The following is a 26,115-nucleotide window of genomic DNA, read 5'->3' as shown; positions in this document are numbered from 1 at the left end:
AATTGAAACAAATCTCCTCGGGAACTTTGCTACTTAAAATGGAAACTGGTTGATAATTAGATTGTGGATGCCATACAGGGATGTGTTGTAGAGTGGAAACCCAGAGGATTTGTTGGGAATAAGGGTCAGAGTATTCTCTATATATAGACCCGGAGAAGCAATCTCAAGGGATGCAGGGGACAACATGGAAGCACAAAGGTGACAAGTTTAACTGGAAACATGAAAGAATAAAAGATATTTAATAAAGAGAACAGATGGCCCAGGTTAAAATTGGCATTTATTTCTTGTGTTGCCAGGATCCTATTAAAATTTCCTTGTGCCAACATAGAGAAGTGTCTCCTAGAGTTTTAAAATAATTTTTCCCCATTTATCAAAAATAAATTCTTTTCTCATACAATATATCCTGATTGCAGTTTCCCCTCCCATCTGCAGACTCCCTTTCTGTCTCTCCTTAGGAAAAAAAACAGGATTCTAATAGATAACAACAAAATATAACAAAATAGCATATAACAAGATAAAACCAAAACCATAACACTGCAGCTACACAAAGCAAACCAATAGAAGGAAAAGAGACCCAAGAGAAGGCACAAGAATCAGAGACCTACACATTCATACACTCAGAAGTTCCATGAAAACACTAAACTGAAAGCCATAATATATTTGCAAAGGGCCTAATACAGACCCCTGCAGTCCCTGTACTTTTTGCTTTAGTCTCTGAGAGTTTGTATGAGCTTTTCTCAGGTGATTTAGAGACCAGTGTTCTCCTGGTATCCTCCATCCTCTCTGCCTCTTTTTAAAATTTATTATTATTTATTTTACATCCCAATATTAGCCCCCTCCCTCCTCTCTGCTCAGTCCCTCCCTCCTTCCCTCTCCACTTCCACCCTCCTGTACTCCTCAGAAAATGAGAGCCCCACTCCCCACACATCTACCTATCCTGGGACATCAAGTCTCATCAGGACTGCGCACATCCTCTTCCACAGTGGCATGGAAAGATAACCCCGCCAGAGGGAAGTGGTCAAAAAGCAGGCAACAGAATCCTTGACAGACAACCTCAGCTCCCCTTATAAGAGACCCACATTAAAACCAAGCCTGAGTCCAGTCCTTGCTTGGTGTTTCAGTCTCCACAAGTCCCCCTGGGCCCAGGTTAGTTGGATCTGTTGGTCTTGTGGAGCGCCTATCTCCTCTGGGTCCTTCCATCCTTTCTCCCACTCTTCTACAGGCCTCTCATATCTCCTCTTAGTGTTTGCCTAGGAGTCTCAGCATCTGTTTTAAACCACTGCTGCTTGGAAACTCGCAAAGGACAGCTAAGCTAGGCTCCTGACTGCAATCACAGCCCGGTGTCATTAATGGTGTCCTCTTTCTATCTCTCTTTCCATTCATTTCCCTGAGCTCTGAGGCAGAGATTTGATGGAGTCATCCCATTTCTATCTGAGTATTCCAAGGGCTCTGTCTCTCTGTCTCTCTGTCTGTCTGTCTGTCTGTCTGTCTGTTTCTCTCTCTCTCTCTCTCTCTCTCTCTCTCTCTCTCTCTCTCTCTCTCTCTCTCTCTCTCTATCTATCTCTCTCTCTCTCTCTCACACACACACACACACACACACACACAAACAGCACATGCACATATGCATACATGCACACATGTAAGCAGCATAATATCTAGCTGTATGTTTCTGTATTTGTTTCTATCTGCTGTAGGAGGAAGCTTCTCTGATGGTGGCTGATTAAGGGACTGATACTGCTCTGAGTTTATCAGAACCACATTAGGAGTCATTTTATCATTACTTCTTATTTTAAGACCAGTATTATTTGGTTTTACCCTATAGCTATGGGCTTTCTAGTCTCCGGTCTTGGTCACCCAAGCAATGTCGGGTATGGGTTTGATCTCGTGGAATGAACCTTAAGTCAAATCAGGCATTGGTTGGCTATTCCCACAAACTCTGTCCCACCATTGCCCTAGCATATTCTGCAGGACGGACATACAGCATTGCAGGACGGACAGACATACAGCATTGCTGATCAAAGGCTTTGTGACTAGTTTTGTGTACACATTTCACTTTTGGTGGCTTACAGAGTACCTTCCCACACCAACGATACAAGAACATAGGCGTAGAAGCTATATCTGTCTTATATTGAGATCCTTGATCCATTTGGGGTGAGATTTGTGCGAAGTGAGAAGTAAAGCTCTAGTTTCGCTCTTCTGAACGTTGATATCCAGTTTCCCCAGCACCACTGGCTGAGGAGAGTTTTCAGTGTCGGACATTTGTCTCTCCAATATAAACTTTTGACATCTTTGTCAAAAAATTAAATAGCTGTAGTTTCTTGGTCATGATACAGCTAGATCCTCAGTTCTATTCACGTGATCCAGATGTCTGTTTGTGTGCTAGTACCGTGATATTGTTATTATTATAGCTTTATAGTATAGCCTGCCTTCGGTAATGTCTCTTTCCTTGAGCAGTAAATAAAATCTGCTACTTATTTTCACACATGTGAAGGTGTCGTTCCAGCAATATACCATCCCTTCTTTCCTTAGACACTCACACTGGTTACTTGATTTCCACTTCCTTACAGCTGAAGTCCTTCTGTGATATGCACAGCTTTTTTTTTTTTTGACAGTTTCTCTGAGTCTCCATGTTTCTGTTACATGTGTTTGCTGACAGTTTACAGCTTATAAGTCTTTTGTGTCTCAAGTTAACTTGCTTTTCTCCAGAGATAATGGGTTCATATTTCATCTGAAGTCCATGATAAAGTCCAAGAACATAGGTATCATGAACTGTGTTTGGGGTGGAGTCTAAGAGCCAAAAGGCAGTGGTCACCCACCACCTTCTTGGCAGCAATGCCCCTACTTGTTCAGGTCTCACACAGGTACCAGAGGACTTGCCCTTGGGAGTTTCCTTAATGTACTTCAAACCCATCAGTGCAACAAAATATTTGTGTGAAGATTTTGCTCATTTTAAAATAAAAGTGCCCTTTAAAGCCCCTCATGACTTCTTTTATTTACAATTATTAAATCTCAAACTCAATAGAGTAAATTATTCAGGAAGAAATAGGTTCCCAATTAAAAGACTGTTAGAAATACTATGGCTCTTAGTGATACTGAAGGCCATGCTAAAATTGAAAATAATTTCCAGTGTTAGACTGAGTCCCACACACAGAGTCAAAAGTACCCAGAATACATTCTCCTTGCATTAATCATGACAGAGACTTCCCTCATCACTCCACTTCTTCCCCCTCCCCCATTTATTTATTAATTTAATCTCTTTATAGCCCAATCCTCTCTTACCCATGTCCCTTCTTTTTATCTCAGAGAAGGGAAGGCCCCCAAGGGGTACAAATCCACCCTGGAATCTCAAGTCACAACATGACTAAGCACATCCTCCCCCACTGAGGCCTGATAAGGCAGCCCAGCTAGAGGAAAGGAATAAAAAGACAGGCATCAGAGCCAGAGATAGCCCCTACTCCCATTGTTAGAGGACAAACACGTTGACCAGGCTGAACATCTGCTACATATATGTAGGGAGTCTACATTCAGACTGTGGATACTGTTTGGTTGTTGGTTCAGTCTCTGTGAGCCCCCCTGGGCCCAAGTTAGTTGGCTCTATAGGTCTTCTTGTGGTGTTCTTGACCCCTCCAACTCCCTTTATGCACCCTCACACTCTTCCACAAGACTCGCCAAGTTCAGCCTACTGCTTGTCTGTGGGGCTCTGCATCTGTTTCCATCAGCTCCTGGATAAAGGCTCTCAGAAGACAGTTATGCTAGGTTCCTGTCTATAATCATAGCAGGGTATCAATAGTGACAGGGGTTGGATCTCTCCCATGAGGTGGGTCTCAAGTTGGTCCAGTCCTTGGTTTGCAATTCACTCATTCTCTGCTCCATTCTTATCCATACATTTCTTGAAAGGCAAGACAAATGTTGAGTCTAAGGTTTAATGGGTATTGCCTCCCTCCACTAGAAGGGAGGTAGACACTTCCTTAACCCCATTGTTAAAAGTCCCAGTTAGGGTCATGCTCAGGAGCTTTCCCTTTCCCAGAGATGCCCCGCCCCCCACACACACCAATTTCTGTTCTCTCTACTGGTCTACTCCCCAACCTCCACCCCTGCTCTCTACCTGTTACCTTCCCCCACTTCCTCAACCACCTAGATCCCTTCCTCAGTCCACTTCAGATGTCTATTTTATTTCCTGTTCTGAGTGAGATGCAGCATTTTCACTTGGGTCCTTCTTGGCTTGATTGGTCTGTGAATTGTAGAATGGTTATCCTGTACTTTATGGCTAATCCCCACTTATAAGTGAGTTCATACAATGTGTGTCTTTCTGGGTCTGGGTTACCTCACTCAGGATGATCCATACATCATCTGGTTCCATACATTTGCCTGCATATTGCATGCTATCCTTGTTTGTCTTTGTCTTTGTCTTTGTTTTTAGTAGCTGAGTAGTATTCCATTGTGTAAATGTACCACTTTTTCTTTACCCACTCTTCAGTTGAGGGACATGTAGGTTGTTTCCAGTTTCTGGCTATTACAAATAAAGCTGCTATGACCATAGTTGAGCAAGAGTCCTTGTGGTATGGTAGAGCATCTTTTGTGTGTATGCCCAGGGGTGGTATTGCTGGGTCTTTAGGTAGATCTATTTCCAATATTCTGATAAAGTGCCAGATTGATTTCCAAAGTGGTTGTACAGGTTTGCACTCTTACCAGCAATGAAGAAGTGTAGCCCTTACTCCTCATTCTTGCCAGCATGTGCTGTCACTCGAGTTTTTGATCTAAGCCATTCTGACATGTGTAAGATGGAATCTCAGAGTCATTTTGATTTGCATTTCCCTGATAACTAAGGACTTTGAGCATTTCTTTAAGTGTTTCACAGCTATTAGAGAGTCCTCTGTTGAGCATTCTCTGTTTAGCTCTGTATTGGGTTATTGGTTTGTTGGTGTCTAATTTCTTGAGTTATTTATATATTTTGGATATTAGCCCTTTGTCCGATGTTGGGTTGGTGAAGATATTTTCCCATTCTGTAGGCTGTAGTTTTGTGCTGTCAACAATGTCCATTGCCTTGCAGAAGCTTTTCAGTTTCATGAGGTCCCATTAAGTAATTGCTGATCTTAGTGCCTGAGCTACTGGTGTTCAGTTCTAAAAGTTGTCTCCTGTGCCAATGAGCTCAAGTCTATTCTGCACTTTCTCTTCTGTCTTTTTTCCATTGTATGGTTTTGGCTTCTCTGTCAAAAATCAGATATCTTTGGATATGTGGGCTTATTTCTGGGTCTTCCACTGATCAACGTTTTTGTTTTTATGTTAATACCAATCAGCTTTTATTAGTGTCTCTCTGTAGTACAGCTTGAAATCATGGATGGTGATATCCCCAGATGATCCACTCCTTCTTCTGTACTTCTCACAGTGGTTTCTGTACCAGGTGCTGCCACATTGCATATTTTGTCTCATGTAAATTCAACACAACAATATAACATAATGATAACATCACAACAATATAATACTATAAATCATTTTATATAATGTTCCAATCATGAACTTTAGGCAAATGTGTTCCTTGAGGGTTTCCCTTGACTCATTTTCATTAAAACAAGTGGTCATCAGAAGAATGAAAGCATATATCATTTTAAAAAATCATCAAAGAAAAACTATCACCCACAGCTCAAAAATGTCCACCCTATTTTAGAATTTTAGAACATTCTTTTAAACTGCAGGGGCTTAATTGATTTAGAGTAGTGAATGACTTGTAGGCAAGAAAGTACGTACCGCACACTGTTCATTGTTGCTGGGGGTTTTCTGTAATCCATATTTTCCACCCATGCCCTTGTTCCCAGAAATAATGATTGAGTGACTTAAATATATTTGCAAAAGCCTAGGACAATATGTACCCTGCCTTGCTCACGACTAATATCCCACTTGTTCTATTCAAAGTTCTGCCATGTGGCTGGTTACCTCTGTTCAGGTTTTATTGTTTGTCCTCCTCAGTGTCTGGGGGGAAATCTCCCACCACTTACTCTATCCCAGAGTTCATCTCTCTCTGCTGGAACTCCTACCTCCTATTTCCTGCCTCAGCTAATAGGCCATCAGCTTTTTATTGACAGGTGATGCTTCCATACAGGACACAAGAGAGTCTCTCTACAGTTCATTCCTAAGACAGTGACATAGAACATTCTGGACTTGGACTTTTTTAGCTCCATCAACAACTGTGTCTTTAGACAAACACTACTTTGAACCATGTTTTTATGTTGAAAATAATATTTTTGATAGATTTTGAACTCTTATGATTGGTTTAGCATATCTTCAAAAATCTCAGAGAATAATATTAGCGATGGTATTCATTTCTTTTGGAGCCTTTCACAAGATTTGAATGTTGGTGTATTTTTATTTTATTTTTAATTTTTATTTAATTAATTTATTCAGATTACAGATCAATTGTTATCCCATCATTTGTATGCTCCCATTCCTCCCTCCCTCCCATTTTCACCCCATTCCTCTCCCCTAGGTCTATGATCAAAGGAGACTTCCTCCCCCACTTTATGGTCATAGGCTATCAAGTCTCATCTTGGTAGCCTGCTTATTCTTTCTTTGAGTGCCACCAGGCTTCCCCACCAAGGGGAGGTTGTCAAATATGGGGCACCAGAGTTCATGTCAGAGTCAGCCCCCACTCTCCACACAACTGTGGACAATGTCCTGTCCATTGGGTAGATCAGAGTAGGGGTTCGATGTTTACTATTGTATTGTTCTTGGTTGGTGCAGTAGTTTGAGCAGACCCCCCCCCCCGGGCCCTGATCCACATGCCATGATGTTCTCCTTGTAGGTTCCTAAGACTCTCTGGGTCCTCCTTCTATTTCCCCATCTCCTTTATTTCTCTTACCTAGAGTCCCAGTAGGATGTCCTCACATCTATCCCAATCTCCTGGTAAGTGAAGACTTTCATGGGACATGCTTTTTGGGCTAGTGCCCAATTATAAGTGAGTCTATACCATGAGTCTTTCTGCTTCTGGGTTAATTCACTCAGTATGATCATTTCTAGTTCAATCCATTTGTCCACAAATTTCGGCAATTCCTTGTTTTTTATAGCTGAGTATTATTCCATAGTGTAAATATACCACAGTTTATTTATCCGTTTTTCAACTGAGGAACATTTAGGCTGTTTCCAGGTTCTGCCTATTATAAATAAGGCTGCTGTGAACATGGTTGAGCATATGTTCTTGTTGTGTGGTGGAGCATTTTCTGGGTATATTCCAAGGAGTGGAATATCTGGGTCTTGAGGAAGCCCTACTCCCATTTTTCTGAGAAAGCACCAGATAGGTTTCCAAAGTGCTTGTACCAGTTTGCATTCCATTTTTCAGGATATCTTCAACTTCTTCTAGTTCATCTTCATCAAAAGCAACCAGAAGCAGCAGTGAAGGGGAGGGGAGGAAGTGCCAGCAGCCTTCTTCTTTCTGGGAACGCTCTCTCTCTTTCTCTGTCTCTCTCTCTTCTGTGTTCTGTCGCTCTCGTCTCGTCTCTGTCTCTTCTTCTCTCTGTCTCCTCTTCTCTCTCTCCTCCTCTCTCTCTCTCTCTCTCTCTCTCTCTCTCTCTCTCTCTCTCTCTCTCTCTCTCTCTCTCTCTCTCTCTCTCTCTCTCTCTCTCTCTCTCTGGACCTGGTATTTATTCCCACTGGCAAAGACCACGCCTCCGCATGGGGTACTTCACAGCTGACAAATATCACATGCCCTCTCAGGAGGCAATTATCAGCTGTGGACAAACAGGAGCAGCCCCCATATCCACACATCTAGGATCGAAACAAAAACATGTTTACATATAACTCAAAACTTCCACACTGGAACATAAAAATTTAATAAAATATCTGAGAAATGAATGGTATTTTGGGGGACAGATTTCTGTTCAAATGAAGCAATCTTACTACAGAGGCACATCCTATAAATTTTAAAAGACTAGGAGGTTTTAGGATTGTTATCACAGTTTAATATGTAAAAAGATTAAGGTGTCACTGCTACAGGTCACAGAGGGCATCACAATGACAAAGAACGAGGGTAGGAAGAGGAAGCAGATCAGTGAATGGAGAGGGTTCAAAGGTGCTAACTGGAGTGAGTGGGTCAAAATACCATACACACATGGATGAAGCTTTCAAAACCATTCATAAGCTAAAGAGCACGGATAATGAGAGGAAGAATATGAGCTGAGCTGTAGCATTCATCTGTCTCCTTCCTGGGTACAGATGCAGTGTGACCCACCTGTCCCCTTCCTGGGTACAGATGTAGTGTGACCCACCTGTCCTCTTCCTGGGTACAGATGCAGTGTGACCCACCTGTCCCCTTCCTGGGTACAGATGCAGTGGACCCACCTGTCCCCTTCCTGGGTACAGATGCAGTGTGACCCACCTGTCCCCTTCCTGGGTACAGATGCAGTGTGACCCACCTGTCCCCTTCCTGGGTACAGATGCAGTGTGACCCACCTGTCCCCTTCCTGGGTACAGATGCAGTGTGACCCACCTGTCCCCTTCCTGGGTACAGATGCAGTGTGACCCACCTGTCCCCTTCCTGGGTACAGATGCAGTGTGACCCACCTGTCCCCTTCCTGGGTACAGATGCAGTGTGACCCACCTGACCCCTTCCAGGGTAAAGATGCAGTGTGGCCCACCTGTCTCCTCCCTGAGTATAGATGTCATATGATCCATCTATCTCTGTTCTGGGTACAGATGCAGCGTGACCCACCTGTCTCTTTACTGAGTACAGATGCAGTGTGACTCACCTGTCTCCTTCCTGGGTACAGATGCAGTGTGACCTACCTGTCTCTTTCCTGGATACAGATGCAGTGTGACCCACCTGTCCCCTTCCTGGGCATAGATGCAGTGTGACCCACCTGTCTCCTCCCTGAGTATAGATGTCATATGATCTGTCTATCTCTATTCTGGGTACAGATACAGTGTGACCCACCTGTCTCTTTCCTGGGTACAGACACAGTGTGACCCACTTGTCTCCTTCCTGTGTACAGATGCAGTGTGACTAGCTGCTTAAAGTTCTTTCCATTTTTCTTTCTCTGCAAATGTGGACTGTACAACTGAACCTTGGAACAAAATAAACTCTGGTTTCTTTAATAAAATATTAATTATGTACAATAAATGCATGTCTTTGCACAAAGGAATAAACAACATTGTTAGCTCTTTGATATAAGACTTGGTAGCATTTATCACAGATTTTTTTTTCCTGTTGTGCCATCAGAGTTTAGATGTTAACAAAGGTCCTGTGAAAAGCAATTTTAAGATGTATTGGATTCTACACAGTTCAAACAATCAAGTGGTTGTTTACACATTTATGTAGAGACAAGCTACAGATGTGAAAGAGCATTAAGAATATATATATGTATATTTTTTGAACATGTTTGAAAAAGAAGAAATATCTCACTAATTCTGAGATTCATACATCACACATACAGAGCTTTGTAAGAAAACTATAAAAAATACCAATATTAGCAGAATTTTGTGTATCTGTCATTCCTGCCTTGCCAAAAAAAAATCTGTAGAGTAGTTTGTAATTGCCATTGTTTGGGTTATTACAAAAAATACAGTTTAAGCTATTTGCCTGAGAGCTACACATCATAGCTCTCTGCTGAATTAAAATTGCATGCACATATCTTTGCTTATCAGTTTTATTTATCTGTCAGAGATTGATAAAGGCAGTATGCTTCAGTGTGTAAATGCTTTTAACAAGAATGTTGGAATTATAACCATGATTTTAATAGTCTAGTGAGAATAAATACCTATATCTTTCTATTGTCTATAATCTATCTAAATTTATAATATATTCATATCACCCATATATTACTCAAATTATTTTTCTGTTACGTAGGAACATTCTGGTTTTTGTCCCAAGTGGCCCTGATCGTATCTTTTTTAAACCTTTCAGTATCTTTTAACTGGATTCCTTAAGGTATGAATGTCAGTCTGCAGTGCATACAAAATCCTCTGCTTTTATAGCACCTTAATGGTTTAGTTATGGAAGACAAACATTCTTAGGGTAACTAGTATCAAATGTAGTAACATGCCTTTTAATAATATTATATTAAAACCAACAGCACAACCTCCTTGTTAGTTGCAAATTTGATTTTGTTGTTAATGAAAGCTAAAGATTTTATATATAGTTATATATATACATATATATATAATATAACATATCTATTATATAAATATCAAGAATTGTTGCTAAGTACTTTCAAACCAATAAATGTTTGCTATCTATGCCTTTTTGTATGCCTGTATAACTGAGGTTAGGTAAAATTTATTGGGCAAAGGAGTTATGAGTCATTTAAGATGTCCTAGATTACATTATAGCTAAATCTGGCATACGTTCTGTAGGTTTTAAACAAATACATAACAGTTTCCAGCCACCATCACAGAATCAGACAAGAGTTTTCACTGGCTGAAAATTTCTCAGAGCTCTATGGGCTCAGCCTAGGGGGATGGATTTGAATTCTGGAGCCATTTCCAGTCTCTCCAGTTTTCCTTGTATGCCATATTAGAGAGGGTTGCTTCTTGTCCTGATTTGCTTTCCTAATGGATTCCTGACATTGTATATGGATGCTCCATGTTCCTTTTATCTGCCACCTTGTTCCTTGTTCATACAAACCTTCTTTTCTTGAACAAACTGTGTAAGTATGGCCTGAATCAGAGAGAGAATGGAAATCAGCGAGAGGGGCATCTCTGCGACAAGGGAGGCTCCCTGGAGTCTACTGGGGTGACCCTAACTGAGACTCATAGCAGCAGGGGATAAGGAGCCTGAAGTTGCCACCTGCTGCAGCCAGGTGGGACTTCTAGTGGAGAAAAAAAGGACACCAACCTACCCATAAAAATGTATCTTGCCTAGAAGTGTAGGGATAAAGATGGAGCAGAAATTGAGGGAATGGCAAACCAGTGACTAACCCAACCTCATGGGAAAGAGCCAACCTCTGTCACTATTAATGATACTCTGCTATGCTTGCAGACAGGAACCTAACATAACTGTCTTATGAGATGCTCCATTGAGCAGCTGACGAAAACAGATGCAAAGTACGATAGTCAATCAATAGGCCAAGCTCAGGGAGTCTTGTGAAAGAGTAGGAGGAAGGATAGAGGGAGCTGGAGGAGTCAAAGACACCACAAGAAGACCTACAGAGCCAACTAACTTGAGCCTATGGGGGCTCACAGAGACTGAACTAACAACCAAAGCGTATTCATAGGCTGGATGTACCAGATGTGCAGCCTGGTCAACACGTGGATCCCCTGACAATGGGAGCAGGGCTGTCTCTGGCTCTTATATCCCTTTGTCTTTGTATCCCTTTCCTCTAGCTGGGCTGCCTTGTCAGGCATCAGTAGGAGAGAATACATTTAGTCCTGCTGTGACCTGTGATGCCAGCATAGGTTGGTACCCCATAGGAGCCTCCTTTTACTGAGAAGAAAAGAGGGGCATGAAGGGAGAGGACATGAGGGTGGGACTGGGAGGAGAGGAGGGTGGCAACTGGTATCCGGCTGTGAAGTGATTTAACAAATAAATAAAGGAGAAAAAATTAAAAAGTAAAAGTCTAAGTATAGTGTTACAGAATACATTTCTTATATAGTCATCTTGATCAACTATATTTTCATTAGATCAGTGATTGACAAATCATTATTGATTAAAATATGGATCAGGGGCTGACCTTGACACTTGCCCTGCCAGTTAGACTAAACATTGTAATGTAGGGCATTATGTTTTATTTTTCTCCTTTTATTTTTAGGGTGTATGTATGTGTATGTGTGTGTGTGTGTGTGTGTGTGCGCGCGCATGTGTGTGTTTTCAGTATTGACTTTGCTTTCTTGAAATGTGATCATAGTTCATTATTCTGATAAGTAACATATGGTATTTGTATTTTAATTGAAAAGTCTCTTGTTATATCTGCTTCATAGAAGTAGAAATTCATTTCAAGAACACTTCTCATTTCCTTAAAATGTCCCCTCTTTCCAGTGTTCTTAAATTGCAAAAGCCAGTTAAATTATGTGCTTTGGGGAGTTAATTTTTGGTACCATATGTCTCTAAAAAACCACATAATTTTATCTCAAGTGTGGTTGCAATGATACTTATATTGTATAATCCACAGACAGTTTAAAAATTTTTAAATGATAACATACTAGCCAGTAACTAGCTAAACATGGCAGTATATGATTTATGCACAAGATTGCAAAGGGTTATGTTTATGAAGATGAATTTTGATATCTGAACTCTCCTTTTGTCTTCTAAGAGTAGGAAATTAGAAATTTGAGGCTAGTCTTTAATTTTGTGAAATAAGTTATAAAATTACTAGTCAGAAACTATATTAATAGTATGATTTAGACTAGTGATAAATATCTTAAAGACTTAGTTTCTGAAGAGTAGTATCCTATCTCTAACAATATAAATTAATTAAAAAATTTAGATAGTTCATTTATTGTAAGATTACATCACACAAAAACATGACAAAAAATTTTTTGTCCAAAAGAAAATCCTGTTTACAAGTCAACAGATGGCCATGCATAATAGGATACTGTTTTGAGATCCATATTATCAAGCCACAGAAGATGGTGGGTGCCCCTCACAGACACATCAGCTTAATTAATGGTTCTGTATTTGTTAATAAATGACTCTGTACATGATCAGTTAAGGTCATATGCAAACAATGAGTAAGTAAGCCTGTGCTTGTATCACCTCTGTACTTGCAGATACTGGCTTTTCATGTTTGAGTGAGTACAGACTCACATTTCCACCTGAGTATTATTATTATTATTATTATTATTATTATTATTATTATTATTATTATTATTAATTCACATTATATCCCAATTGTTATTCCCTCTCTCTTCATTTCCTATTCCCACCCTCCCTTCCTCTTCTGCTCTACTTCCCTCCCCTAGATCTCTGACAGGTGAGGTCCTCCTCCTCCTCCATCTGACCACAGCCTATCAGGTCTCAAAATTGACCACCAGTGATCCTTTTAGTTCTGCCATTCTGGTTTCTCCTTAATGCTGCCGTTGGTAACAATCAAGTTACTGTACACAGCTTTCTTGTTCAATTTTCATACATCCTTTAGCACTGTACTGTACATAATATTTGAAAGCCTAGTGTACTTATTTTATTTTAAAGGCTAGTGAGCATTGGGCCATAGGCAAACCTCAATCACCTGTCCATAACTCCAGTAGCGGATAACTAAGATGTTTCAAAATTTTCATCATTTCAAAAACTTGTTGTTTCTTTGGTTTTTAGTATGGGAACTTGTTGTTGTTATTGTTGTCATTGTTGTTGTTGTTGTTTTGGTTCCTTGAGAGGATATGCTGATTTTTTTTTCAGACAACCTCAGAATCTTTGCAGTATCATTGCAACTTAGACCAACCAGTCTACAGAAAACTCTGATGCTGAGCCCCAGGGAACCCAATTCTCTACATCAGTGTGGCCCTATTTCTAGAAAAAGCAGAGCCAATAATAATCCAGAGAGTCTGAGAACAATACTCAGAGAATTCTGATCTAGAACTCACCCAAAATCATCTACTTCTGCACAAAATGGCAAGCTGATCTCCACAGTCTTGTGTGGAATTATATACAAATCTGCACAGCTTCCTGGATACCTGCCAATCCAGTGAATTTGGAGCATATTAGAGTTATTATTGCTGTGATGAAATACCACAACCATCATTGGAGGAAGCTAGGATGGGAACTCAAGTAGGCCAGGAACCTGGAGGCAAGAGCTGATGCAGAAGCCACGGAGGGGTGCTGCTTTTACTGGCTTACTCCCTATGACTTGCTTAGCCTGATCTGTTATAGAACCCAGGATCACTAGCCCTGGAATGACCTCACACACATGTGCTAGGCCCTTCCCCATTAATTGCTAAGAAACTGCTCGATAGGCTGGCCTACAGCCCAATATTATTGAGGTGTTTTCTTAACTGAGGCTCCCTCCTCTCCAATAATTCCAGCTTGTGTCAAGTTGAAATAAAACTAGCCAGCAAAACTGACCCTTTGTCAACTTGATGCATAAACACATAACTAAGCTATAACCTTTCCTTTCTTATTCATCTCCAATATTTTACTTTAATGAGAACATCACAATAAAAAATATTTCAAATTTTAAAAGCCCCACAGTCTTTACGAACTCTGGTGCCTCATATTTGACCATGTCCTCTGGATGGGGAGGCCTGGTGGCACTCAGAGGAAGGATAGCAGGCTACCGAGACTTGATACCCTATGAGCATATACATGGGGAAGAGGTCCCCCTCAGTCACAGTCATAGGGGAGGGGAGTAAGGGGAAAATGGGAGGGAGGGAGGAATGGGAGGATACAAGAGATGCGATAACAATTTAGATGTAATATGAATAAATTAATAAACTATATTTAAAAAGTTAAAAGACCTAAAAATTCAGAATGTGTAAATAACGAGTCTTTTTTAAAACCCAAACATTTCAAAACTCAAAGTCTCTCAACTGTGTGTTCCTGTCAAATCAAAAATAAATTAAATACTTTCTTACTTCAAGATGAATGAACCAGGGCAGAGTTACTATCTCAACAAAGCAAAACCAAACTCCAAATGTGTAAACAACTCAAGGTCTAATTATCTGGGATTCACTCATGATATCCTGGGATCCTCCCAGGTGTTCAGGTTGTTTTTCCAGCTCAGCACTCTAGAGTACACACAGCTTGTCTTCTAGGCTTCACTCCACCTCTGCTATTGGTCTTGATGGTCATTCCATGGTACTGACATCTCCAAAATGCTGGGGTCTTCACAACCAATAGCCTCTCCTAGGCACTCCTTATGATGCAAAGCTTTAGCTTTTCTCCATGACCACTTCTACCCAGCTGTCCCTTTACCAGTGGCCTCTCCTAGCCTTTCATAGTGTTCTCTGTGACCTCTTCATGCCTTCAAAACCAGTACAGCCTGGGTGACTGTTACATATTGCCAAGACCAGACACCAACAGAAGGTATACCTCAGCTACCTCTGGAACACAGCTTCTCTGTGCTTTCAGGAAACGCTTTATAGAAGATTTCACCACGGCGATGCTGGTCTCTTCTTAATCATCCTTAATTTCCAGCTGGCCAGCATCATTTGTCTAAGTAAAGGAAAGGTTTACTTTAGGGGTCTGGTCTCTTGTTAAAAACAACCAACTCTTCAGCCCCAGCACACCAGACCCCACAGATTCTTCACAGAAAAGCCCCAGTAAGCGTCTTTGGTTTTCTCTAGAACCTCACAAGGTAGGTCTCTGTCTTCTGCCCTCCTCTCAGCATTCTAGCTTCCAAGTTCTTACAGCACAGATCACTGAGCTCTTAACACTCAATAGCTTTTCTAGCCCAAAGTTCGAAAGTCCTTCCACGATCTTCCTCAAAACACGGTCAGGGCTGTCACAGTAATACCACACACTCTTGGTACCAATATGTCATCGTTTGAGTTACTATTGCAATGTTAAAACACCATGACCAAAACAAACTACAGAGAAGTTTATTGGGCTTACACTTCCACATCACTGATCATCATTGGAGGAAGTCAAGACGGAAACTCAAGCAGGGAAGAAACCTGGAGGCAGGCAGGAGTGCTCTAGGTCCAGGTTCTAATTTAATATAAAAATTTTGGAGGTTATAACCTAATTACAACATTTTCCCTTCTCTTTCCTCCCTTTAAAACCATCTCATATACTCCTCCCTGCTCTCCTTCAAATTCAAAGTCCCTTCTTTTACTAACTGTTAGTGCATGCATATATGTATATACACATGTGTTCCTAAGTATAATCTGCTCAGTTCATAAATGTTACTTGTATGTAACATTTGACACAAGAAAACCAATTGGTGTGCTTCTTTGTGAGGAAGGCCACCTCTCCCTCTCCCAGCTTTCCAGCCTATTACTCTTGTGTAGGGTCAAGGTCTTGTGGGCTTGTTTTCATCCGGTTTGGCATAGATATTGCTGTGGTCATTGTTCACATCATGTTAGGGCAGCCACGCTGGTGAGACTTGATGGATATAGACTCTGATGCTGCTAGGAGACACAATCTCAGCGAACTCCCTGATCCTCTGATTTACACAATCTCCCTGCCTCTTCTCTCACTGTGTTCCCTGAGCCTTAAGTGCGGGACTTGTATTGTACATGTACCCACTGGCACCAGGCTTTACAACTCTGCGTTTTGATCGGTTGTTATTTTCTGTAGTGGTCTCCATCTGTTGCATACAGAGAAAACTTCTTTTGAGAAACGTTCAATTCTTTCTTCTTTCTACCCAAGGCTGTTGGTTACAGATTTTTGCCAAACCTCAAAAACATTGAGGTGTTATTCTTTCTGTGTTGGTTCCTAATGACCGTCTCTACTCCAGGGACATCCAGCTGAGCTCACATATTGACAGACTTAAGGCTTCTGTGGTATTTTCAAGCAAGATCACAGCCAGATGAACAGACATAGGTCAGTGTCCAGCTGCTCCTGCTCAATTGGCTTGTGGGTGTGAGAAGCACTACCCTTCAGCCATGTTGTTAGGACAAGCAGAGGCTTGTCACTCACGCAAACTGCCTTCGGCATAAAGAACCCCTTCAAAGCCCGGCTTTATCTTATTCCTGGCTACTATAATATTAATTCATCATAGCTTGTGACAGACAGGTTTGACTCATGGAGCTGTTTCTGATATCATGGCTTCTCGTGGGAAAATAAGGTCTTCTGAGTGTTAAGCTAGATCTCAAATAATCACATTCTTGACATGAGAAGTACAGTCCAAAAAAGAAAAGGAAAGAAAGGACTGTGTTTTAGCATATTTTCCCACACTGGGGAGTTTGTTGTTGTTTTGTGGTGCCAGGGATCCGAAGCGGGGCCTTATAGATGCTAGACACACCATCTACCCCATGCCCTTCAGTGAGATGCCTGCTGCTACTTGATGAGACTACAAGAGGTCACCCATAGCCACCCACTTGGGAACCATTATTTCAGGCTTATTTCTGTGAACACTCACTGTCCAGACTGTGTACAATCTAGTCTATGTTTTAAAAGGGTAAATTTCTGCTTGCTTTTGACTCTTAAAATAATCTAGTAATGTAAAAGTATGCAATTCAATGGAAACATGGGACATACACATAAAGTTTTAAGTCATTTCCTACCAACACCTGACAGATATAAACAAGCCCTGATTTCATAGCACAACCTAGTTTTCAAGACAGTCTGAGGACCAGATCTGCAGTGCTTTGTAGACACCTTCCTGACATCTTTTAACCAGAAGCCAGAACTAAATGTGGAGGGCTAAAAGGGAAAGATGTGATTGGATTCTGATCACGGTGGCAGCATGGGTTGAAATGTGAAGTTTAAATGAGAAGTAAGTAACCTCTCTAAAATCCTGACTTCTGGACCTAAGCAGGTGACTAGGCTGTGTGAAGACACCTCCGCAGACAGCAGTAACCCATGATCTCCTGACAGGAAGGAACGGAGAGAATCAGAAGATTTTTTTTTTTAAAGAAAAGCTTGTTCAATTGGTTCAGAGCCTCTATCCTTAAAAAGTGATTTATAGATAGGTTTTGACTAACAAGTTATATTTATTTATTATAAAATATATAATATATACGAAAATATTTTGATCTATTGAGCCAGAACACACAGAAGTTCGTATCAGAATGTTTTAATATTTTTCTAGGTATAATAGTCAATGATGAGATACTCTACAAGAAAAGATAATTTCCTCATAATTTTAGTTTATAACCAAGTAAGATATTTTCTACTCTTTTCTCTGCCTTTGCAGTTCAAAACAAGCTGTCCTGTCTGCCAAAATATATTTTACTATAGGACAAAGTATGGTGTCCCAAATTGTCCAACATGTGGGTTAAAAAATAATTCTTGCCTTGCAGTGGTGGCACACACTAACGCCATCACTCAGGAGGCAGAGGCAGGCAGATTGTTAGGTTCCAGCATGATCAACCGTGTGAGTCCCAGGATAGCCAGGGCTACACAGAGAAACCCTATCTCAAAAAAACCCAAAGTAATAATAACTCTACAGAATTTTCATCATCACTTTCTTTTCTTGTTTGTGAGGTCCAATCAATTCTTCTGGTGGATTCTGTAACCTTGTCCAGGTTCCCACCAAAGTAATTTGTAATTTAAGTACAACTCTCCTATGTACATTATTGTCGATACAAACTGGCAGGATGTTAATGTCACTGATGCCTACCTTGGATGGCACAGGCTAACTTTGACACATTACTTCACAGTCCGAAGAAGCATGCCCTCCTCCCGGCCTTGCCCCAGTTGGGATTGTTCTAATGTGACCATCGTTGTACTTGTGTGCATATCAAATGAAAAGAACAATTTTCAAAGGAAGTAATGAGTGTATCAACATACAGTTCACCACCTGCCACTACTTAGCTGACTTGGCTTATGTTACAGAAAAACTATTTTTAAATTTTTTTTCACTGAACTTCTTTCTCAAAGAAATTGTAATCTTTAATTTACTGGCTTTATTTTTAGTAGCCTAAATTATCTAAAATTCCCCTAAATTTATTCTGGATTATGTAGTGCACCATCAACTAAACAAAGATGTCTTTTTTAAAGGTATTTTTGTATTAAATTAACAAATTAGTGAAAGGCTGTGGCTTCATTTTTTTGTAAACAGCATAAATATGTGTGTGTGTGTTTATGTGTGTGTGTTTGTGTGTGTTTATATGTGTGTGAGTGTGTGTTTGTGTGTGTTTATTTGTGTGTGTGTGTGTGTGTGTGTGTGTGTGTGTGTGTCAGGTTGTAAGAAAGCCTAATGACGTTACTGATAATAAAACTTACAGACAACATTAGGCATTTGAAATCGCTTTATCTAAAATGCTTTAGTAAGTTACACTTAACAAAGATTTCTAAAATTCAGACATTGTTTCTCCAGTATTTTACAAATTGTCTCATTCATGTACCTTTGATCCCGTAACAACGATATCTTAACTTGTTTATTGTAGGTATGAAGAGATATTTATATAAATTCTGGGTTTGTTTTAGATTTGTTTCTTCCCATTTTGCAACACACACTAAGTGATTGTTCATGCTACCAAACCCCAAATGAGTTTTCAGTGGCAGAATATAATGTGTGACTCTTTGGGTATTTTATAAATGCAGCTTATTGTTATTTTTGTTAAATTTATTTCTTTACAATATAGACTTACTGTAGTTAATTCTTACAGAATGCTAACTGTTGAAAGAAAAGTGTTCCTTTTTCAGGCAAAACTGCCACTTTTCCAATTTTAGCTGTCGATGATTTTTATATTAAAACCCCTCTGAATGATAGAACCCATAGGAAAATTCTCTTCTTCTCTGCAGGCCAAGAGTTAAAAGTGCCACTCCTAAACATTACATCTTTTGTACTTTAATGTTGACATGATTCCATGTCACATGATCAGAGGGAGGCAAATTAATCCCGAGTCCTAGCTGGAAATTCCCTCCCTGCTTTCCCCCTCTCCTCCGCAGTTGATGGCTAAGTTAATTCTCCTTGGTTTTGTCATGCTCTGATGCACACATCGTCAGCCATAGGACGCTGGAGGGGTAAGAAAAAAGATGCAGCGGTGTCCATCAAAGTCTTCAGGTTGCGTTTTTTAAACTTTGGCTTGACCCAATGTGCCATTCAAAAAGGCGTCAAAAGATTTTTTTTTTCCCCCAGAAAGGTTCAATATGTCCCGAGGCTATCGGTTTTGAGTTAAACTGGGTGAAGTAGAAATATTTTACTCATCAGCTTTGCAGTCACAGCGTTTGCTTCAGCTAGAACAAAACTGCTGAGGCATTTAGAGAAAATTAACCCCCCATCCTGGCGGCCAGATGTGACTGGTCTCTGACGAATGCACATGAGTGGGCTGAGAAACCAAGAGACTGTGAAATTCCTGTCAGGTCCGTACAGTGCGGAACGGGCCATTGGCTGCTTTCTGTATTTCCCTCCATCTTTCATCTTGAACAGTGCCATTAATTTCCTTTCCTCCCCTGACTTGTGTTTTTTTTTTTTTTTCTTTCTCCCCTCCCTGTCGCCTTTAGCTCTGTCAGCTGCAAGGAAAGCTGGACAAGAACTGGGAAGAGTACTTCCGGCTGGTGATCCTTTTTAACCAGCACAGGCTGGCTAAGTTCCAGGAAGAGGCTCAGGACGGCATTCAGAAAATATTACTTGTGCAGGTAGGTAACTGCAGGGAAAGAGGCAAGATTATTCCGACCTCGATTGGAAAGCAAACGACGGGGTGTGTGATGAAGCATTGAAACATATCCCATCAGAGTTTTATAAATTTTTAACCTCTTTGATAGACTGGGGCTGCAGGAAGGAGGAATTCAGTAAGTGAAAACACACACCACATACCATGCATACTTTGGGGGAAGAAGGAGACTAAACTGACTTATCTCAAACCTCAGAGAGGATTTTTACACATATGTTCTATTTTAAAACTTTGGGGATTTTTTTAGCCTCCGAGCTTTGTGAACGCCACCCTGCTGTATATGTATGTGTGTGCGTGTGTGTGCGCATGCGTGTGTGCGTGTGTGCGCGTGTGTGTGTGTATAGGGACGTTTCCATTCCATATAGAATGTCTTCTTTAATCATTCTTCACTCTCTTGAGACAGAAGCCCTCACTGAAAAACCTAGAACTCTGTTTGGGTGAGACTGGCTGGTCAGTGGTCCCCAGGCATCCTCCTGGCACCAACCTCCCCAAAGACAAAATTTTAGACATATGCCTTTGTATTGCATCAGGGTTTTTTGATGGTGGTGGGTTTGTTTGTTTGTTTGTTTACATGAATGCTGGAGATTCAGACTCAGGCCCTCATGCCTGCATACCAAGTATTTTATCATCACTATCCTGCTTTCAAAAATGTTGATGTTAATGTCCTGGAGATACCATGATGCCAAATGGGCTTCATTGAAAAATGTGCTCTCTGCCATCATCTTTTTTCATCAGTTTAGTTCTTCCTTCTGAAAATACATGGAGGTGACTCTATTTGGAAACTAAGACAATTGGGCCTAGGGTATAACTGTGCTTCCATGTGCACGTGGCGTTTTGCAACCTGTGTTTGAATCTGGAAAAAGCATTTAATGACTGGCTGGTCTTTAAGTTTGCAATGTTTGAGAAACCTCTGTGGGTCAAGTAAAGACTCTTGGTAGAGTGTTACTCAAAGTTGTTTCAAGCTAACCTTTTACCATCTGAAGTGTCACAAAGGAAAACATGCCATTTTTGTCTTACAAAGAATCAAAAGAAAGCAAAAGTAGCTCTTCCATTAAACAGGAAATGGCATAGCCGTCCTTAGAAGCAGAGTCATCCGGAAGCTGCCTGATCAGGGATGAATATTGAACCCTAAAAACTGCCTGAGCTTTTCAAACATTTTCGTATTACATGCACTTTATGATGCTTTTACTATAAGAAAAAAAGAACCTTTTTCAAAGGATTTCCACAACTACTAAGCAACTCCAAGTTTGGTTTTTATTGGTGTCTGTTTTTAGCATTTCCATGTGAGCAGTGTATGTGTGTGAACACTCTCCACATTGATTTTAATTGAGGATGGGTTATGAAAAAAATTAAAATAAAATGAAAGAAATTAAAGTTTTAAAAGGTAAGGCCTGGTATAAAAATGTTTAATGGTAATTTATACACAAAGGATCGTTGAATTGGTTTAAATTTCTGAAGTATCTTGTGGCTTTTTCTGGTTGTTGTTTGAAAAGCATCTGTTACTATACAGCATATTAAGATAGAGGTGGAGGTAGGGAGGGTGGGACTGGGAAGAGGTGAGGGAGGGACTACAATCAGGAGGTAACGTGAATAAATTTTTAAAAATAATACATTTAAATTAAAAATACAGGCAGAAATAAATAAATAATTGTTTAAAATAAATAAAACACAGTGTGGGTAGTCATTTGCCATGCTTGTCTTTTCAGTTTAAAATGGTTTGTCAGTGTCCCAGTGACTTAGAGTCTTAGAAAAATCCTGAATTTCTATCCCAATATTTATATTCTTATAAATACAACAAGTGATAAATTCTCATTGTGAATTATTATATGTTTACAAATGCTGACAACGTCATTTGAGTATCTGTAAGGTAAGTGCCTAACCCATAACCTTGAAATAATCTTTGTTCTCATTTTATATTGGAAACGCATCCTCGTGTTCTTGGACAACACTGATTTTCAGTTGTTTGTGTTTGTGGCCCTGAGTAACCAGAAGTAAAGGGGTAGCCTGGGACAAGTAAAGGGGTAGCCTGGGACAAGGAGGAAAACTCAGCTGGGGTCTAGAGACACGGCAGGAAGCTTGGCTTAGATTTAGTGTATGTGAGGAGAGGAAGTTAGTGGCTAGATTTTTAGTTTTTTTTGTTTTCTCTCCAATAGATGCAGTAAGTTTAGAATGTTAAAAACATTAACCTTTATAGAAATGAAATGACAACTTCTAAAAGCATATCTCAAAACTAGGGGGGCACACAGTCCTCCTGAGAGGATCAGATTTAAACCGGATAACGTGGTGCACATCACTGTCCGGGACCCACTTCCGGGCCGCCTTCCACAGCTGCCCTTCTGGCCTGTTTCTTTTCCTGACAGAGTCTGGCTGTTTAGGCCCTTCTCCCTTTTCTGCTTAACCTCTTCCTGCCGCGACAGCCTTCTTCACTTGTCTGTTGAAGAAACCTGTCTCAGTGAGTGTCACTCTGGGAAGTCTTCCAGCCCAACCCCACCTTCCCCTGACAGACCACTCACCTTCATTGATCTTGGTCACCCACATATTCGGCTGATGACTCTTCCGTGCTCATCCCTGCACCTTTCCTCCTAGGAGTGTCTAAGATCCCCCAAAACATTCCTGTGTCAGCAGCAGGAACACCACTCTGCCTCAGATATTTTAAGGGCATAATATTAAGTTTTCCAGATTTGACACTATGGGGTGTCGACCTTGTTTTTACTCATCATGACTGTTTGGCAAGCCATGATGGGGGTCACCCAGTATGGATGCAGAGAAGTCTCTGGCTGCCAGTGACTGTTTCTGATTCCACAGGGGTAAACATTGCTTAGCAGTCCGTACACTCGCTTTCCGTTTTCAGATGACTTGATCTCAGGACTCATTTCTGTGCTAATGTTGGGGAATCTAAATATTTTCTATCTCTAAATGATTATTAAAATGATGCTATATTAGCAATCTACTAGAGTAGTCATCTGCTGAACCCTTTGGAAAAAATAACTTTAGGTCAATGATAATATGTAAAAAGCAACTTGAAGCACATGTTAAACAGACAAAAGAAGTTTTGGTTCATCCTTGGAACACCCTTTGCAGGCCTACAAGGAGACAATGACTGCAGATCTGCACTTGGCAGAAAGGAAGGAGGATCAAATAAACTTTTGGTTTACATGACCAAGCAGAATTCAGAAAGATTAGTGATAACCAGAATAAAGAATTGGTATATTTGACTTTGTAGCCTTGCATATAAAATAAATATGTCTAATAATATTGGTTGGCCATGAGAGGACCCAAAGTAAACTTCTGCAAAGCCAGTCCCAGGTCTAGCAATGACATAAGACACATGTGTTTGATAACCTAGGTATATTTTACGTAGTTTTGGCCTCACGTGTGTGAATCAATACAAAGTCCCATGATTTCGTTGTTCCTGTAATTCTTTTTCTTTCTAGTTTTTAATTTGCATAATTCTGTAGTGCGCGATACTTCTCCCACATCTTATTTCACAAAGCCTGAGCACTGACCAATCACTCAAAGGACAGAGATGCACCCACCACATGCGTCATCCTGGACTGCATAGGAAGGAATGCATTTTTCTGAAAGGTTACGTTCTATCGCAATTTTCCTCAGGCTTTGTACATGTGAAATAATTTATCCAACATAGAAAACATAGTTTGTGAACCATACCAACACTATTGAGAGAAGCAACAACAAGAAGGATGGGGGGAGAGGAAGAGTATAGGAAATATAAGTTGGAAAGCACAGAACAAACGAGCTTGAAAGACAAATATCTAAAGACTGCAACACATGGTTACCACTATATTTTGTTTATCTCTAAAAGCCAACAACAGGACCAAAGTATAAGAAGATTAGCAGGCAGCTTTGGACCCAATGGGAATATATTTTCTATAAAGCATGCCCTGCCTTTACTCAACCAGGCAGACACAGCTGGGTATAAAAGGGAAGCTGCTGTCACATTTTAGTGCGAATGGACATCTGAAACTCGACCCAGGGCACTGTTCCTCCTACAATGTCCCTATGGCCTCTGCCTACACATCTTTAGAGTATCAGCACCCTTCACCCACCACTATCTCAGCTTTCTCAAGCAGGAAACCGTGTCCTCCTTGTTCATCTGTGCTTTCTGAAACATGAGCAGAGGAACTTGGAGTTTGTGAATTAATCCAGATTGAATATGATAAACTTTAAACTTTCCTTCCAGCTGCAGGAGCCTGTAGTCTTACATTCGAGATGGAAACATTTGCTGTTTCCTTTTCCAGGAATTCTGGTGGCCCAGAAATAATGTGTCAGATCATTTACAGACACACCCCATGTATGTATACCTAAATGCACACATGTATACACATACAGAGGGAGAGAAAAAGATAAATACAGAGTGAAGACAAAAACCCAAAATCAATTTGTCACATTATGTAACAGAATATCTTGCAATCTTTTTGAAATAAATGAAATTGCGAAAACACATGCATTGCCAATTTAAAGTATATTACACTTTTAAATATATATTGAATAATAATGAACTGGGTAAACCTTATTGGATAATTTTAGGTAGTAATTTGAGAGATATTTTAATAAAGGTACAATGATTTAAGAATATTTTTGATAAGTATAGAAATAGTTATCACTGCTAAATGACAACGAGGAAGAACAGTACCAAAAAGTTTGAATAATTCAAAAGAAGGAAGGACAAGCATAGAAATAGAAAATATGCACAAACATTTAATTATTTAATAACTATGAACAGCTCCACGAAGCATTTGGACTCAACAGATTTGCAAATTGTTCAGAAAGGCAAAAATCCACATTATTTAGAACTTATATATTTAAAGCAAATGCAAACCAAATAAAAACACATAAATCCTACAAGGCCCCACCCTTGTTGAGGAGCTCTGGGCAGCCAATGGCTGGGGGGCGGGGGTGGGAGAATGAGAAAGAGAGAGAGAGAGACAGAGACAGAGACAGGGAGACAGAGAGGAGAGAAAGAAAGTAGAAGTAATGTAAATATGATATCAATGTATGAAATTTTTCCAAAGAAGAATAAAAAATTTAAAGTTGAAAAATGAGAACTGAGACCAAACGTATTATAATATTCAGATCTCTGTGTGTTAAAAGATGTCTATTAGAATATATGACTAACAAGCCTGATGCACCTGACAAAAATAACTTCTGAACAGATGAACTAACATGTAGTTAAGGAAGAAAGGAAGGGAAAAAAGGAAAGAAGGGTTTAGTTTAGCTCATCAAGCAAGGAAGCCATGACAGCTAACGTGTGGAGTTGCTCAGACTCTACCTGTTGTTAGGAAGTACAGAAAAATCAGTGCTGGTACCCAGGTCAACTTTCCCTTTATGTCAGGATCCCTGTTCATAAAACACTGTTACCTATATTTATAATGGCTCCTCTCACCTCAGTTACCCCAAACTAGAAGTGCCCTCTCAGTCATGCTCAGGGGTGTCCTTCCTAGATGATTATAGATTCTGTCAAGTAAACAATAAGTGCTAATCAATGTGGAGTTAACTCTTGGTCTACTAGAGTATGGAATATGTTCACACATGGTCTGCAGTATGTTGTTCAAAATTTCCGCTACCCTACCCTGGATGTCTCATTTAACCAGAACTAGTTAGAGATGGGAAAAAATTATGGCATGCATCCAGAATAATAAATAATTGGTGCTGGTGAAAAAATGAAATAAAAATCCAAATAAAAGTAAATAAATCTACAATAAAAATAGAAGCTATTTATAACTTCTAGAATTTTTTTTGTTTAATATAGTTTGAGAATTTTATAAGTGAGTACTCTGTTTACATTTCCCTCTTCTCCTCTCCCCTTTGGCCCCTCCCACCACCCAACCCAAAGGGTTTGAGGGCACCTCAAGAATATAAACCACAGAATCAACTAAGCAGAGCTCGTAGGGCCTAACAGTGAGACTCAAGTACAATCACAGAGCCTGCATGGGTCACAGCTAGATCCTCTGCATA

At 40.2% G+C, this 26,115-nt stretch overlaps 1 protein-coding gene across 1 annotated transcript in view; it reads left to right on the top strand.

Annotated features, from left to right (window-relative positions):
* Ccdc178 (coiled-coil domain containing 178) overlaps positions 1 to 26,115 on the top strand; it is a 293,005-nt gene that overhangs the window by 239,483 nt on the left and 27,407 nt on the right. The window contains exon 20 of the mRNA XM_051163972.1: positions 19,970 to 20,104. Coding sequence (XP_051019929.1) covers positions 19,970 to 20,104 — 135 coding nt within the window. The remainder of the gene's footprint in view (positions 1 to 19,969; positions 20,105 to 26,115) is intronic.

This window comes from Acomys russatus, chromosome 20, assembly GCF_903995435.1.
Source record: "Acomys russatus chromosome 20, mAcoRus1.1, whole genome shotgun sequence".
NCBI classification, from domain to species: domain Eukaryota; kingdom Metazoa; phylum Chordata; class Mammalia; order Rodentia; family Muridae; genus Acomys; species Acomys russatus.
Note: the sequence above shows the minus strand (reverse complement) of the source record. Positions and strands in the feature narration are given on the sequence as shown.